This window comes from Taurulus bubalis (genome assembly GCF_910589615.1).
Source record: "Taurulus bubalis genome assembly, chromosome: 2".
Classification (NCBI taxonomy): Eukaryota; Metazoa; Chordata; class Actinopteri; order Perciformes; family Cottidae; genus Taurulus; species Taurulus bubalis.
The window spans coordinates 13774031-13792444 of NC_136590.1; the positions used below are offsets into that span (position 1 = coordinate 13774031).

Below are 18414 nucleotides of genomic sequence, written 5' to 3' on the forward strand. Positions count from 1 at the left end.
TTCTGCCCGTTTTCACACATGGCACAGTGAGTAGTTTTTAGCATTGCATTTTGATTAAAAGCAGATTAGAAAGTGCCATAACTCATCAAGACAGACAGACGGTCTTGAATAATGCTGCAGTCCTTAAATACTTCTGGACTCTAAATTTCCTGGTTCATGGTGCCAAACTCCTGTCCCTGACTCTGTTCCAGGTTAAATTGTCCCTGCTCTAAAGCTAAGCGTTCAAAAGACTGCAGTCCATGCCAAATAGCAGCAGATTACAGAGAGAGAAAACAATCAATCACATGTACAATATTTACAGCCTGGGCTTAGGGAAGGTTCCTGAAAATGTAATATTTAGTTTCTAGCTGGTCCTTGTATTCAGTTGGAATCCAACCAAAGATCAGACAGACATTAAATACAATCAAATGATTTAGCTGCATACATAACTCGATGATACAATGGAGCTCATAATCTTCTTCAATCACTAGATTACTAAAATGTTGCATTGCATATGATGGTGAGTTAAGGTCACGGGAATAAAGGCTAGAAGGTTACCTGATGGAGACTTCCTTGAGCTCAGATCCTCGGTTTAGCATGAAGATAAACCCTAAAAATATACCCTACTTAATCTTCTTAAGGGGCGTGTGGTAGGAGTTAGTCTTTGACAGCCTGATGGACAACACACACACACACTGAGTCAGTCACACAGTCTTAGAGGGCAACTTAATACCTGGCATTCAACAGAGGGCTTTAACATCTCAAGATTTGCTTCATGGTTTCTCACTTGGTGACAGTCTGCAGCCTAAAAGAGCCTTGAGGGCACGAGCATGTTGGGCCACCTCAACCTCAGCAGTCTGGGCAAGATCTGCGGCTCCAGCCACAGCAATGAAATGGTAGTTTTGGACCGGGTCAAGAGGAAGAACTCTGTCAGGCGCATGTCGATTATTGAAGATGGAGAAATTGCAGAGATTCTCTACCTCATTCCTAAACAGTCCATGATGGAGCAGCTGCCTTTCATCAACCCTGACGACTACATCTTGTGTGAGAAGTTAGACGGTATACCTGCAGAGATGTCAGGTAAAGAATAGTTTACTTCCTTATGTGGTATTTTAAAGACTTGTCATTGCAGTCTATACTTTGGCCATAACTTCTTTTGTTCATGTACCATATGATTATATTTAACATGTTCTGTCTGCTTTATTCTTATTTAATAACGAGAGATGAAGCTAATAGACAAGCAGTGTTGTACGCATTTAATATTATGTCTGCTTGTCAACTGGCATCACTATTCATCCCCACAGCTCTTCATTCACGTGAGTATTGAAGGTTTTTGATCAATCAGACTATAATATGGACATGTGAGTAATCTGTGACTGCTGACAAGCCTTTGACTGATTTAACAGCTGTCTCCACTCAAACTTTTAACCACACTTATCGGGAATATTGTACCTCATTTATCAGGTTTAATTACTTCTATGCAGACTATAGAAGCCTGTGTGTATTAGGAGACAATCCATATTCAGTTTGTTAGTTACAAAAAGTCACAAAATGCTAGAGTTTTTGAAAAGGTCAAAAATATCAGCAGCAGGTAATATAATCACCTAATCATCTGCACTGTTCCATTATAGACACACCAATATTATAGCAATTTTCTGTAAAGTAAGAAAATATGTGTCCGACATTTTTAAATACATCACCAATGAGATGGTTAGTGTAGGCGAATGTCATCACCAAATTTGAAGCAGAAGAAGCACGACAAAGTTAGTGTGATTTACCTAAAAAATAAATAATAATACACAACCATATCAGCATTAAATATCTGGGATTCAAATACTCTCTTGTTCAGCATGTTCACCACTCCTACTGTCCTCTTTAAGAACACACACACACACACACACACACACACACACACACACACACACACACACACACACACACACACACAGACTCTCCTGCTCTCTGTGTTTTGGACCACCCCCTTTCCCTTGGACCAGCAGTCCACATAGTTCCTGTCCTCACTGTGATCCGCTGCAGTGAGGCTCCAACAGACGAGAAAGACTGTCATGAAAGAGAAAGGTAGACATTTTCAAGTATGTGCGATTGTGTGTGTGTGGTGTCGGATGAAAATGAGAGGGTGTGTGTCTGCTTGTGTTATAAGTTTGTCTTTAATTACTTATGATTTGTTTGCAACTTGTGATGGTGGCATTTGAAGGTCAAATCAAATCATGACTTTGTCTTAACTGCTCTTGTACGTAGTGCTATACTATTCTTTAACATAGTGTTCTACTGTACAGTGTTGTTTAAACTACATGTTATTTGTAATCCGCGTATGTGAGTCCTGGAAACAAAAACAAACATTTTGGCCTGTTAAGATTAGCAAATAGTGACTTTTATATAGTGAACTTTTTCCCAAATCTAGAAAAGTGAATTGGAAGATAAAACATGTGGTTGCCAAGTAGGGGAAAGTGCAGTCACAGCTGTTACAGCTAATCGTAGCGGTGGGTTAAAACCAGCATACTTCTGAATTTAGCCGTGTTTCTCTCTGATTATTCTGTGTTGCAGCCACAGGGAGCAGAAAGATATTCTATTGTGCCGCTGTCGTGACTCGTACTGAGTAAGAGTGGAGGAAGTGCTCTCACTCCTTTCACTAAACTAGTGGCTGATGAAAGCCTCCTGACATCAGGGGAGACTCCTGAGTGTTCCTTGTAGATGCATAACTGTAGTGAAATTAGAAATGTTCTCTGTTAAATTGTTCTACCCAAAAGAAATTCAAGACGTCGACAGTTTTAAAGACCATTATTAACACACATATAGTAGCACGGACAAATAGTAGTCCATACAACACACTAATAGCATTCAAAAAGTTATTATATGAGCTCATTGCATAGCTTATATTTGATACCCACAGTATATTAAGAGTACTTTGTACTTCTCATACAATTAGGTATATTTACATCAACATGAAAAGATTCTGAGACTTAAAATAGATACGCACTTCTTACACACACAGATGCCGATTTTCATAGCTGGAGATATGGGTTGTGTGATTAACTGTCCGTCTCAGGTTTCTCTCCCTTTGCTCTCTTTCTAAATCTACCATTTGCTAATACTTCACACCATATCAGCTTCACGTTCTGAGCGAGATCAAGAAACTACAGAAGACATTTTGGATTCTTAAAATATTTCCATCTGAGGACTCCACACATGAGTTACATAAGAGCATAAACTAAAAGAATACTGTACAAAGGATACACTTCATATCCAGGATAATACCACACAAATGCTGTATTACTGTATACACATCATACAATGTAGTATATAACCTGTCCTTCTCCATCAGTCAGTTTACAACCAAACAAAACCTTCAAACATTTATAATCAGGATGTTGTTGTGTTGGCATCACAGCTCTGTCATTAACAAATATTTGAGGCGTTCTCGGACAAAGGCCAGTTTGCATGGGTTTTCAGTCCTCGTTGGAGTCCCATGGCCGAAAGAACGGGTTACATTCCCACTCGGATTTTGTCAAGTTTGGCAGTTATAAAAGTTCTTTTTGAGATTCGATACTATGCGATGTCCTTCTACTGCTCTCGTATTTGCAGGAATAATCTATAATTTAAGCCAAAAAATAGCAAAGGATGATGTAATCAAAGTCGTTTCTCTTTCAGTACGACCAAACCGTTTTTTTATACTTTTATTTTAAGATTTTAGTTCCAATAACATATGTATCCTATATTGCTTGCAAATACAGATACTTAATTAGACTCCTCTAGCATGTTAAGATATTGATTACTAGTTGTTGTCTCATCACGATCAGCATTAATGCAGTCTGCATTACAGCTGCTGTGGAAGTTCATGATCCCTAAAGCACTGCATAATGTGCGTATACTGGTATGTCTTCCTCAACTGTACAATCAGTTATGGCAAGCTTTATAATAACCTTTTTGGAAGCATGGTCTCTTAATCTAGTTTGCTACTTCATGCTTGTTACCATAGTGACAAATCTCTCCTGTTGTGGGGCAGACCTGGGGCCACATACCGATGTACTTGACTCAATTTTCTTAGTATTCACGAGACTGAGTTGGGAAACGTCTGAAATCATTCCCCCTTCCAGCTGTGTGAGGAAACCTTTCTTCTGAGACACAACTCATACATGTTAGTCACATATACAGAGGGTCTGCTTTTCTCTGGCAAAAGTATCAATGAAAAAAATGAAAAGAAAAGATGAAGTTCATGTGTTTATCTATTTGTGTGCCGGGTGTCTCCACAGCGCTCTCAACACGCCACATTCTTTCCCCTCTCTCCTCTGCTAATCACATTCAAGACCTTTCAAGTGGACCGTGATTAGATTGTACTGGCATCCACTGCTTCTCCTGCCACGCAAACATAAAAGAGACAAAAGTCCAAGGAATGAGGTTCTTGCTACAGTATGAGGTTCATGCAGAACACTGATTGATGTTGTAGCGAGATCGACGGTGAGAAAGAATGGCTTCTTCGTGAGCTCCTGTCTGTCTTCGTGAGACACTCGATAGATTACTGTGGCCGTGTGTGCGAGTGCGTGTGTGTTTCCCTGTCCAAGGAAAGCGTGTCTGTTAATTACGTTCAGTTATGTGAGCACCGACAGAAGGGACTTTTGTATTTATTGTAATGAACTACTCAGGCAGAAAAGGATGAACAGTTTGGAAGTGTTCGGAAAATGTTGGTGATCAAACACTTGAAAAAGGAATGACATTCCCACTAGCTGGCTGTACTTTGTGTCTATTCCTAATTAACACGCGTAAGCATGCTAACATACATTAATGGTTGCCGTGTTTAACACTGTATATATTATAGATGGCATTGTGAGCATGCTAGCATTCTGTTGCTAGCTTTTAGAATTAGCTAAAGAGAGTACACTTTACACGTCTAATCCACTGCATCTCAGAGGTGAATATTGTACTTTTTTTACTGCACTACATTTATTTGACAACATTTACTTTCATATTATTAATACAAAACATAAATAAATAATGAATTATGATGCTTTATTACAAGTAAGCAGCAGTATGTAAAGTAATTAAAATCAGTCTCACCTGAAACAGTAAAGTGATGTTTATAATCCAGTAATATAATATATTATGATTTTTAATCCGCCTAATGAGTTTTACTTTAGGTATTCAAGTATATTTTAATGACTACTTTTTACTTAGGTAATATTTATATCAGGAGTTTGACTTGTAACAAAGTATTTTTTTTTAAATGTGGTATTAATACTTAAGTAAAAGATCTGAGTACTTCCTTCCGTTGACTCTGTTGACGTTTTTCCACCTTTTTTTGTGACAGACTGCTTTTTTTGTGACAGACTGCTTTTTTTGTGACAGACTGCTTTACAAAATCGTTCGGGACATTTCAACTTTCCTTGCATGATAAAACATTAAAACTAGCAAATACATGAGAGTGTATAAGTACTTCTAAACAATTACATGTGGTTTCATGACTGTTGCTTCATTAAAGCCTAATAAAGAGAGAGTTTTTTATAAAGAAGGAGGCAAAAAGATAGTAAAGTCCAACCCGTGGCCTTTACAGGTACTATAAAATGACATTTCTTATGACGTTCATATAGGTAAACAGGGATAATTCATTTGTTGAGACTTAACTAATTAATTTATTCCTTTCCCTCCTGCAGTGCTACAAGCTCAGGAAGGCGGCCAGCCGTGTTCTCCAGGGGAGAAGCAAGTCATCCCGTGCTTAAGATGTGGGGACCCATGCAAGGGACAGGTGCTGCGCGTACAGAACAGCCACTTCCATATAAAGTGCTTTACCTGCAAAGGTGAGTAGTACCATCAATATCTGCCTACTGGCACTGTTCATCAGGACTGGAACACTGTGGTGGGGTTTAACTTTAAATTAGGAATTTAAAGTCAGTGTTGATTCTCCAGTTGGATTAAAACTTGTGTTCACATTTAAAAAGACCAAATGCAAGCAGTAACGCAAGTACTATTTGAGCCTTTAGGTTGCATTAAAATACCTTATTTTTAGAAAAGGTTAGTTTGCCTGCTGGTGCCATTCAATTTATTACATAATATTCTGCGTCTATAATGGTGGGTTGTGAGAACCTCGTCAGACAGTCATTCACCAGAGTTACTTTGTTTTGTGGAAAACATATTTCCTCAGCAGGCTTTTGTCCCCACTAATCGAAACCGGCAAGCTTCTCCTGTTGTTGGCCTTTCAACGCATTGTGACAATGTTTACGGTGCAGATGAAACAAAGAGACTTTCAGAGCCTGCAGTGTTTTAACAGTGGTAAAACCCTGTGGTCTTCACCGAATCACAAGTTTCAAAATGTGAATTAGAATAAGCCTTTTTTGGTGAAGGCAAATTAAACAACTGTCACAGTGAAAACAATTATGTGTCAGTTTATTTGAGTATAAAATCAGCTAAGAATCTGAGGCACTCATGCATTTATGAACATCAGAAGATAGGTACAGTTCATTATGTTATTTCTATGAAGCAATCTCAGAGGAATTAGTGTTTGTTTGTGTTTTATTCATACTTAAAAATAGCATTTTTAGGAAAGGTGATTTACAGTAGGACAGGAATAGAGCAGCACAAATCCTTCCTTGGCATCTCTGCCATTTGTCCTGTGCATTCTGTCGTGGCAGGTGCAGAGAGACAGCGCTGGGCGGGTTGTGTGGTATCAAATGACTTGCAACAAGCTCGGAGAAAACACTGCCTCCTCCCCAAATAACTTGTTCAACACATGAACACTTCAGAAACCCTGGCAGAAGCATGAGGTCAGACAGCCCAAGTAGCATATATATGTCTTGGATGGATTACGTAGTAGCTGTAAACTTACTACTATGAAACAATTTGATAATTTAAACAGTACTGACCCAAAATACAAAAGACAAAAAATATTCAATTCATAAAAAACATAATTTTCATGTTAGAAGTTACAAATACCTTTGGCCCAAAGCTCTTCAACAAAACAAAAAAAAGAACACAGAAAAGGAAATGTTGGGCAAAACGCAACCTTAGAATAGAAAACATGTTTATGTAGATGAAGAAAAAAGTAAATAAATATAAACAAAATGTAATGATAAATTACAAATTAAAAATGATAAATCAGTAAACAAAAAATGTAATTCATGAAAACATGACACCCATTTTATCACCTTTTTAAACCTTTTTTTATGGCAAACAAGTTTAACCAAGCGTGTTCTAGTCTACTCTACCTATCTGCATTAGCTCACCCGCTAGTCGCTAACTTTGTTGCTGAGCCTCACGTACTATGGGTCTGTCAGAGCGGTTGATGAGCGAAAACTAAAACTTGGTTGTGAGTGGCAAGCAACACCTTTCACATCACACAGAGTCCATTGATCCAAAGATAATGAAACAACAGATTATTTCAGCTTTAATGTGTTCATTATGTCATCATGTGTGTGCAGTGTGCGGCTGTGACCTGGCTCAAAGTGGTTTCTTCGTGAAGAACGGTGACTACCTCTGCCCGCTGGACTTCCAGCGGCTTCACGGCACGTTCTGCAACAGCTGTGGGGAATTTGTGGAGGGAGCGGTGGTCACAGTCCTGGGGAAGACCTACCACCCAGCCTGCTTTGTGTGCACCGTTTGCAAGTAAGTGTGAAAACAGTATTTGTATTGTTTTGGGAATTTTGAGGCCACATGTTTTTTTGTTTGTTCAAAGAACTGTGTGGTATACAGTATGTCTGTCTCTTTCTCTGTTTCTCAGACAGCCTTTTCCTGCTGGGGATTGTGTCACCTTCAGTGGAAAGGAATGCCTCTGTCAGCGCTGTATCCGACCCCAGTCTCCTTCTGCTAACGACGTCAGTAGTTCCGGCAGTAAGTTCACTCTTGTATGATTTACTCTGGACATTTAATCAAAACTATTTATTGTTAAAGCTTTAGAATAGATTGAGACCTTGATCCCATGCAGACATAATCAGACAGTGTATTATGCCGTGGACATTGGCCAGCTGTGTTCTCACAACAGTTGATATTACCTTTAAAATCCTGTCATCTTCTTGGGATCCTGCCAGGTCAATGACTCACTATGAACTACATGATCCAGCAGACCTGAACTCTCCATCTTAACTTGACCTTATGCAACCGACAACTATATATAGGCCAGGGATCAATAGAGGATTAAGAGGATTTATCTATAGGACTGTACAGAAAGGTGCTTATTTAAAAACAGAATCTACAGGAAATAGCACAGGAACTCAAATAGTTCAGTTTACACATTTACATCCTGAAACAATGAAGAATATCGGTACCTGAACTTGTGTACCACCAGATCGACTTGGCCCAACATATTTAGTGTAGTATTGACTGGCAAGAGCCTGTTTGTGTGTGTGTGTGTGTGTGTGTGTGTGTGTGTGTGTGTGTGTGTGTGTGTGTGTGTGTGTGTGTGTGTGTGTGCGTGTGTGTGTGCGTGTGTGTGTGTGTGTGTTCTCAGACTGCTCTGGCTGTCGTAGAGACATCAAGAACGGCCAGGCTCTGTTAGCGCTCGGTGGCCAGTGGCACCTCGGCTGCTTCAAGTGTAAAGCCTGCAGGAGAGTGCTGAGTGGAGAATATATCAGCAAGTAAATACAAATCTCTTGCTCATAATTCTTTTTCTACCTACCTTGGTACCTTACACAACTAGTACACAGAAATGTGTGTTTAATGTTATCTTATCTTTCAGGCATGGCGTTCCATATTGTGAGAGGGACTACCAGATTCAATTTGGTATACAATGTGATGCATGTCAGAAATTTATAACTGGAAAAGTCTTAGAGGTGAGAAATCTTTACTTTTATTGAAGAGTAAGCTTCTGATTATATTTATATTTGAAGACTTGCAAGTGAAATACATTTTGTGACTTTTCTTAAATGTTCTCTGTTTTCCTAAAAAATATATCAATATGACTTGACGGATGATGTTTCTAACACATTTCTAGTTAAATGACTAACCTATTTTTAACTTATTTTATTTTTTATTTCACAACTAATCTTGAATTAATGATTGTGTTGTCCCTCTCCTTTAATAATGCGTCACTTGGGTGTTTGGGCACTGTGCATAATGATGCATGTGCAGAGTTTGTGTAATATGTGAAAATGTCAGAGGAGACTTCTTGTGTCACTAATATTTGCATATTCATAGATTCTGGAGTTTTCAATGTGGGAGAAAAATGTGTAAAACCCATCGCGGACAGACATTTTTATTGAAATGATCATTATTGATTTTATCCGAAGCCCTGATTTGATACGATCTTTTGAAGTGTGTTCCCACGTCCCAAAAGGTTGGAATCGCCTGCCCGGAGTATCATATCTTAGTTTTTTTCTTGGTAATAATGCCTAATTCTGACGCTTTTGCCTTCCTCATCATCTGTTGCAGGCAGGGGAGAAACATTATCACCCCAGCTGTGCAAGATGCAGCCGATGTGACAAAATGTTTAAAGAGGGTGAAGACATGTATCTGCAAGGTCAGTTTGAGATTCATGTTTGGATAAATACACATTGAAATTTTGATTGCCATTTTGATTGCCATTTTATTTTGTGTTGCCATAATGTCGATGCCTTCGCAGGATCAACAGTTTGGCACCCAGACTGCAGAGACAGCAGCAGGACTGAGGACAGTTGCATGGTTAGTCTTCCTGAACTTAACTCGACTTGTGTGACTCAGATTTCTATCAAGGCATGTCATGTCACAATATCATCTATACAACTCAAAATAACGAGTTCATATGCAGGTGTAATGCTGTTAGAAGGAGGATGCGATGTTTACTGTGTTGCTGTCCTTACACACTCTCTTCCTTCCCAGGTCGGCAGACCAAAAACACCTTGTCTTGATTTCTTTTTCCCCCGGCCTAAACTAAAGGTTAATATTGTGAGCGGGTGTGCCGTTTGCACTTGTGGTTTTCTGGAGTGAGCAGGCTGTAATCTCACGTTTTGAGATTAACCACACTCGCTTTGCTCACCAGGCTGGCCAATTAGAGCATTATAAAGTACAAATAAAAGCTTTTTAGCTAATTACAATCTGGAACAATGCACATAAACTGCATGACGCCAGGCCCAGACTGCTGCATTATGATTCCTGGTTCTTGCTTTTACCCACATGTGTGACCAGATGTGAGGACCAAGTTGTGTGTGACTATGCATTGGAAGAAAACAATGGAAGCTGTCAACCAACACCTGAGCTGCAGCAGTAAGTTTCTCAGCATCCTATGAGTCAAACTAATATATGTTTTATTTCTCCTTTAGCCCACTACATCCTCATCTGAAGGCTCCTGCTCCAGGCCGGGCTCCTGCACACCAGGGAGTCCTGGTCGGGTCATCTGTGTAAGTTCTGGTGACAACATCTGCTCAACACTTTCCATGGTGCACAATTCACCATGGCTTGAATTTTTTATTTATTTAAATTTATCCTTTATTTATACAGGGGAATCGCATGGAAAAAGTGTCTCTTACTTAGGATCTTGTTTTTTGTAAATGAGGACAAACATTTAGAAAAAAAGCCAATGTGGAAAACATTAAAGAACATTAAAATTTTCGGACACATATCTTTTCAACTTTACCTTGACTGATCGGAAATAGTTTTTATATTGTGTGAGAGACAGGATTTCAATTGTGCTTGAATGATGAAGAGTCTTTCAATTGTCTCAAATCATCCACATATTGATCTGGAGTTTAGGTGTATTTGCTTGGTCAATTTGAATTCATTGGCAATTCAGATTGAAATTTTATTATAAAAGCAACCCGGCGCTTTCGGTGTCCTTTTGTTTCCTCCATCCAGTCTATTTTGATTTTTGTGAGGAATAAACTTTACCCCCATCAAAACACCCTAAAATATGAGCCAACAAACATTTTACTTATTGTTTTATACTTAAAAGCCTGGGAAATAATGTATATGTTGAAACACAAGCAAGCCACATGTTATAATGTTAATCTGTCCACTTTTTGTGCCAAAGTCAGACTATTGTGGTGAATGGTAAATGGACTTGTACAGCGCTTGTTTAGTCTTCTGACCACTCAAAAAGAGGTTGTGGGATAAAGTTGAAGTCCTCCCTGAAATCATGTATTAGACTTGACCTTTCACCTGACGTAACCCACACTGTCTTCTCCTTCTGTCCTCCACCCTCTGTGTCCCTCCTCCCCTCTCCTCCCTATCCTGGTCCCAGGCAAAAGTAGATAATGAGATCATTGATTACCGAGACTTAGCAGCCATTCCCAGAGTCAAGGCTATATATGAAATAGAGCATCCTGATATGATATCTTATGAGTCTGTGAACGACAACTCCTCTACTTTGGACAACAAAGGCATCAGACAGGACAGGCAAAGCCCTGCAGAGGTAACTTTGTTCAACGCTCCGAGTTGTGTCCGGTGACATGTTTGTCATTCTTTAACTGGTTCACTTGGTTTGATTCATGATTCAAACCATGTGAAGTTCTTGGCTTAAAAAACAAATAGTCAGATGTGTGTGTTATGAAGCAATAGCACTTCTACATTAAGATAACATTTTAAGTATCTAAGTCCGTCATCTTTAAGATGATACTTACATCTTTAAGAATTGGGTTGATTCTCTTATACAAAGCAACTTAAAATACTATCAGAGAATGTTTGCGTACTTAATATGGAGTCAGTTGATTAAAAAACAAAATTGGTTAGTTGCTATCTACTGTGTGAATAAGCCTTAATTTATGATCTGTGCAAACTCAGAATAATTGGCTAAAAGTACCTTTATAATAAAATCCCTTTGTTTCCTATTTTCCATATCTGTCTTTGTGTGAAAATCTCGCACCTCTGTGATTTTTTCCAATTACAGAGTTGAGATTAGTGCACATGTCTTCCTCTTATAAATCATTTTAAACGTTGCTGATAAGGTTGTTTTTCTTTTCGTATCAGACAAATTTGGAGATACATGGTTTTCACATGAAGTGTCTACAATATATGTTTTTTTTCTTTTTCTGGTTCTTACATTTCTTTCTCTTCTTCTGTTCTGATTTAGTCACCAGGAAATGTATCTGAAAACATAGAGGTAAATACATGTTTTATTACCTTTACTTAGACTTACTGCAGGTGACATACCTTACATGCCAGACCCCTATTAAAATCATACGCGTCAACACTCATAAATTAATTTGTATTTGTTGTGCATTCAACACTGATCTTGTGTTTGCCTTCTTTCCAGGAGAGTTTTGAACTCAGAAATTGCATACCAAAATCTCCAAGCCACGGATCTTTTGGAGTTCATACAATATACAATCGTCACAGCTACACTCCCACTCTGTCCAGATCACCACAACACTTCCACCGGCCAGGTAAAAGGAGCGGACAAAAGTAGAACTATCTCAATCTTCTTATCACCTTTGTGAAGATATTAACCTCCCTCTGCTCACTTTTTCTCTGCTTTACCACTTTTCCTCATCTCCTCTACCTCCACAACTCCTCACTCCACTTCTTTTGTGGAATAACAAACAGGATTGATGCTCGCTCCCTCTTTATCCTCTGGCAACAATGACACATGCCCCACTTCCCCTGTATGTCACCACTTTCTCCCTCATACCGGAGGTAAGGACCCGTGCTCTTCTGCCACTCTGTTCTGCATGCCTTCTCCCCTCCTGCTATTGCCTTACGTATCAAGCACTTATATTTTTATTTTATTTTATTCATATTCTAAACTACCATGGACTGTGTGAGTACAATGGTGAAATAGGAATTTATCCAACAACCAAATACTAAAAATAATTCAGTTTAAGGGTCATAGTTGGCATTTATAGGATGGATGGCAGAGATGTGATTCACTTTGTTGTTACAAAGTCTGAGCCATCAGCCACTGTCACTCACCCACTCAGACTCTTTTCTTACAATACCGTACTGTAGAAAACACTCACACTGGAGCAGCTAGCCGCTCCCTTCAGATACTCCATTGATCTTCTCCTTTTCTTTCCCATTTTGCATATTTGACTTTGGGAAAAAAAAAAATCCTTTATAAAAATCTAGATCAAAGTAGGTATTTATAAAAACAGATTTGAGTGATTAAATAAATAAATATTCACTCACACATTCCTCTACAACCTTGACTATTTATAGCAGTGCTGTGATTTTTCTAAAGCCTTTTTATCCTGTGAGATATGACAAGCTCAGACCAGTAAGCTCTGGCATGTGTTCTGGGTGGTAACTGAAAATCACTCACAACCCACTGTCTGGGTTTCTGTATTGTAAGCAGAGCACTATTTATATTCGTTATTTATATTTAATCGATTTGAGATCCTTAAAATTATGTTGGTGATCATTTCTGAAACATAAAATAAATAGTATTTAAGCTTTTCTTGTGAATGTGCTCATTATGGCATCCCCTTTGTGCCATGCTGGCCTTGTTTTAAACAATTGATGAAAAGTTAACTGCAATTATTATACATGTGATGAACCTTTACTGACCTTTGTGCTTTTCTGAGTAAGTAAATTATATGTACAGATGCTCTATTATACTGATCGCACTCTTTTTTCACGAAAAATTTCCTCTCAACCAAAAAGAAAATTTGAGAAAAGTTTGAGTTCAAAACATTGAAAGGGAAAAATGAGACACAGAGGTTTATTACAATTTATAATTTTTGTTCTGCTGTGTGATATTTTAGAATAAATTATCTGCTGACTCAGCATTCTTTTCTATCGGCAGACGAAGGCTTCAACATGTACAGGAGGCCTCCAATTTATAAACAGCAAGGTACGATATGACCTTTTCATCTGTCAAGCAACCTTTTAAAAGGTTAATTTTATTGCTAAATGTTAAATGTTGTACTGATTGTTATCTCAGTTGAGTTGTTCTAAAGCATGTGTTTGCCTTCTTGTTCCTCTTTTACAACATTTATCTATCTTCACTGAACTATACTTATGCAATTTGGTTGTAAATATAAACGTAGAGCAGCCCTGAGAAGCTGGTGTTTCGGAACAATTAGCAAAGGGCTAAGAAAAGAAGCAGGCGAGATATATTCTGCTCAGTAAGTCTGATCTAATATGGGAAAAGAGCCGAGTCTGACTGTAAATCGCCTCACGATGAGCTAATCTGTCTGCTGTTTCACTTTCACATAGATCCAAATTCCACCACAACTCAAACATCCTCTTTGCCTGGATATGGTCGCAATGGCCTCAATCCGGTAAGAGCAACATCACTGATATCTAATGCTGTCTTTGGCATTATTGTGCACGGCTATTATAAGTGACATTATAGGCAGATTTTAGTGCAAATATACATGATTTTGAAGTCCAATTAGATTACAACAAACTACTAAAGAGTTGCATGCCTTGTATTTCTTTATTTAAGTTTATGGTAGCACTTTATAATAACTACACATTGTTTAGCATGAGTAAACACTTAATTTATAGTTTATAAAGCATTGTTCCAACATGAACACTCATTAGTAACTCAATTTATAAACAGTTATAAATGTTTTATTCTTGATTAATAAGCTTGACTATTATGCGTTTCATGATTGGGTTTTCATACTTTATAAATGATGGATTTGCATTTGTAAATGCTAAATAGCGTATAGTTATTATAAAGTGCTACCAAATTGGGTAAAGGATAGCTCTGGAAAAACACTAAAGAAACTGTCAGAGGTTTGTTCAAACAGCACTTAATGTCTGCTATGTTTTCCCTCCTCTTCTCATTAAGCCACAGTCAGCTGATTTCTCCCATTACAGCAGCGACAGATTCAGAGGTTAGTATATGTAGACATCTTTCTCATCCATCATGGAGATTGTTGATCACTATAATATCAACTCAGTGGATAATTCTTCAGATATTAATTAGTGTTCGTTACCTTTTCCCTCGCCTTTCAGACTTCAAGGTATGTGAGAAGACCTTTAAGTGATCTTGAATCCCCCGGTCATACTTCCTTTCCCTCTTTGCTTTGTTGCATTTCCAAAGGACTGGCCTCACCTCACTGTCTGCATGAGCATGTTTTATGAAGTACAGTGTACGTATTCAACTCAGTTTTAATCCAAGATTTTAGGTACAGCTTGCAGATCCCTTCATTGATATATGTGTTGCACTGTTTGCATAACTGACTCTCTCACCACTCATTTGATAAATGCTTTTTTGCTTTGAAGTGATTAATGTCGCCATGACATTTTCCCATTGCATGTTTTGGCTTCATTCTGTAGCTCATCTACGATGGTCAACACCCATTAGCACGAATGGACAGAGGAGTCTCTATGCCTAACTTGTTGGAACCAAAAGCAAGTATTGTTTGTATATTCATGTGTACTAACTAGAGAAGTGTTTTCACTGCAAATACCTGTAATGTTCTGTACCTACAAGCATCTTTAGAAGATTGCATTCCAAAATAAGAATAATACATGACAAATTATAGCTTATTGTCCTTTCTTTAAAAGTCCTTAAAGAAGCAGAATCTTGTATTTTTCGCTGAAGCACTGGTACTATAGAGCAGTGGTTCTCAAATGGGGGTACTTGAAGGCACCCCAGGGGGTACTTGAGATTTAAAAAATATATATTTAAAATAAGCATAAATTCAAAAAATCCTTTAAAAATGGTTATGTAATAAATATTCAATTTAAGTCTAAGTTCTTAAACTCAATTGTATATATTATACTGTATATTAAATCAAACACCAACCAAAAATGCTTTGCGCTGGTTAGGGGGTACTTGGCTGAAAAATATATTCCACAACCTTTCTACATCACTGTAAAACGGTTGAGAACCACTGATGTAGAGTATTGCTTTGTATGTCGGTTCAGCAGTTTTACAAGATTCATGTTGGCATGCTACATGACATTCAAACTCCATCTCAATAGCTCAGAGTGTAAGTGTCCAAAAGATTGTGTTTAAATGTAGCATTGTGCGATAATCAACTTACGAAGCATTCTTAACCACTTTTTTATTTTTTCTCAAGGTCTACCCGTATGAACTGCTCGCAGTTAGTAGTAGGGGACGAGTGAAACTTCCCAGGGATGTTGACAGAACAAGACTTGAGGTACAGTAGCATGTGAGAAAAGCATTGTAATTTACAGGCTGAACAGAAGGCTTTGTATAATTCTTTTCTGTAATTGCCATTTGTTAAATAAAACGTAACATATTCACTGGACACAAAAATGTGCCCAAAGTACACCAGTTTAAGTGAAAAATGTGTTTTTAATATTTTCCATTTCATTTGAAAAAAATAAATGCTAGACCTTGTGTAAAATACTACACATATATGATTAAAGCTTTCTCGGATGTTGATGAATTCCATTACAGTGGCATCATTTGCTGAAAGGTTTTCCTTAAAAACAAGGCAAACCTACAGTATAAATTCTATTTTAGAAAAAGAAAGGAAAAAACAGATTAACTGTGCTGCTTTTACACAGTCCACTTTATTCTTTCTTGCTTTCCTTTGCAGCGTCACCTTTCCCCGGATTCATTCTTTGAAATCTTTGGCATGGAGTTTCAAGAATTTGACATACTTCCACTGTGGAAACGTAATGGTATGAAGAAGAGGGCACATCTCTTCTAAATGCTGCCTAACGCATGTTTTAACTCACTGTTAATATGCAGTACATAACAAGTTCTGGTGGCCCCTTGTGTTTATTTCTTTGCATTTGACAAAACAATTGGAATTTCTTTTTTAATAAACTGGACACAGTGTTGTGTTTCCCAGTTAGTTTATTGTAATCATGTTTAAATGTATAATACCTCAAAGCACATATGAACACGAGAACTCAACTTGCTATAGTCTTGGCTTTACTGATAGTGAAACAATATTATTTTGTCTCTCCTAAATCAGCCCTGTCCCTCCAGAGATTACGTTCATATTGGACAATTAGATGTATACAATTTATCACCATTCATCGTAAATGCAACAGGTAGTGTGGCATTTTTCAAAGTAATATGTTCATCTTTGATGCAAGAGACTAGACCGTTTCAAACCAACAATTGATGTTGACTTTTGTGACATTTACGAATGCAGACAATCTTTCCGCTGCCTGACCTTTATGCTTAACCTCTAAGATCTTAACTGAAGGTCTGCTGTAATGTTTCCACACTCATAGTGGCACCAGATCAGCAAAATGCTCATATATTATTTAGGATTGATTGGCAAAACCTTGGATTATGATCAGATCAATGGAAACATTTTTGTGGGGAATTTATGCTTTAAAAAATATATTTATTCCTAAAACATGTGCACATCGCAACTACAAGATGGATATGGTTAGGCACATTGAAGATAATGCATCAACATGTGGTTCAATGCATGAGGAAATGCATAAGTATTTTTTTGCTTGCCTTCTGGAAATTAGCGAATGATTGACGTCAGAGCACAGCCTTTGAGAGTGGTTTGAGTGGTACAATTGTTGTGAAACTGTTTAAAATGAGTGTAAGCCTTTGTAGATTATGATTATTAACCTTTATAATACACCATGATACCTGATGTATGGCGCAGTGTGTGGGTACATACAACGTTCATAGCTTGTCATCAACACATAATTCTGACAGAAGATATGAAATGAATGTCTTGTCATCGTTACTTTAATATGATATTATATGTTAATTATTCAGTTGATTCTCACTTTGTTGTCTCCTGGCTACATACATGCTTAAACACAAAACTGAAAAGAACATTTTTGAAAACGTTTATGTCACTAAATCAATGAAATGTGCGAAATTGGGTTATGAAAGTGATACTTGATGACTTTACTTATTTTAGTTTTATGGTTTCCCTGACTTAGCCGTGATAAGTTACATTGACAACATAGACATCACACCACCTCAAGCATTCTAAATAAAATCTCTTACAATTTGAGAAAATAAATGTCTCTTCTTTGACAGAATAAATTAGGTTAACTGTTTGCAATGAGAAGTCAGTTTTGAGGCCATATCCCCCACCCTCCCCCCCAAAAAATGATGGTGAATTTCACAGAAGAATCTCATTGTACATATAATCAATTGGAAAAGAAATATGAATACAAATAGACTTCAATGAATCTGCCTGTGATGATAGACATTCTTGATCTGGTTTTCTCTACCCTACAGAGATAACTTCTTGATACTCTCTCGGTACAGCATGCACATTTATGTCAGAAACAGTAATGAAGTCTTCCATGACTTTTGATAACGTCTTGCTAAATTTCACTAACTTTAACATTGTAATAAGATATGAAACCTATTGTTTTGAAATTAATTATATTTTCTAGTGTGAGCTGCTTTGATAAGACAAGAAGTAGGGTTACAGTACGTTGCAAAGCATGTCAACATTTTAATGACATCACAATATTAAGTTACACTTCATATTTTCACTCATAAAACCAGCCACACGGCGGAGGAATTGCAAAATTCCCTGACTTAACTTCACCTGCTCTCTATCTCTCATGCATTCACATTTGGTTTCACTCTGACATGTTTGTACAACATGGTTTTATTACTTTTACCATCTTCAAACGTGACTCACACTCAGTCAAGGA

The 18414-nt window shown here is 37.7% G+C and overlaps 1 protein-coding gene across 1 annotated transcript; it reads left to right on the forward strand.

Annotated features, from left to right (window-relative positions):
- Positions 1 to 809: 809 nt before the first annotated feature.
- On the forward strand, positions 810 to 17788 carry LOC306753354 (actin-binding LIM protein 1-like; the record flags this gene model as incomplete). Its single annotated transcript, XM_079237224.1, has 20 exons — positions 810 to 1059; positions 5646 to 5789; positions 7407 to 7590; positions 7706 to 7815; positions 8432 to 8558; positions 8660 to 8753; positions 9352 to 9439; positions 9542 to 9600; positions 10218 to 10295; positions 11135 to 11305; positions 11963 to 11992; positions 12146 to 12275; positions 12436 to 12525; positions 13634 to 13681; positions 14047 to 14111; positions 14630 to 14675; positions 14797 to 14804; positions 15121 to 15195; positions 15870 to 15950; positions 16356 to 17788. The coding sequence occupies 20 exons, from the start codon at positions 810 to 812 to the stop codon at positions 16467 to 16469; spliced, it is 1992 nt and encodes a 663-aa protein (XP_079093350.1). The 3' UTR covers positions 16470 to 17788.
- Positions 17789 to 18414: the final 626 nt, after the last annotated feature.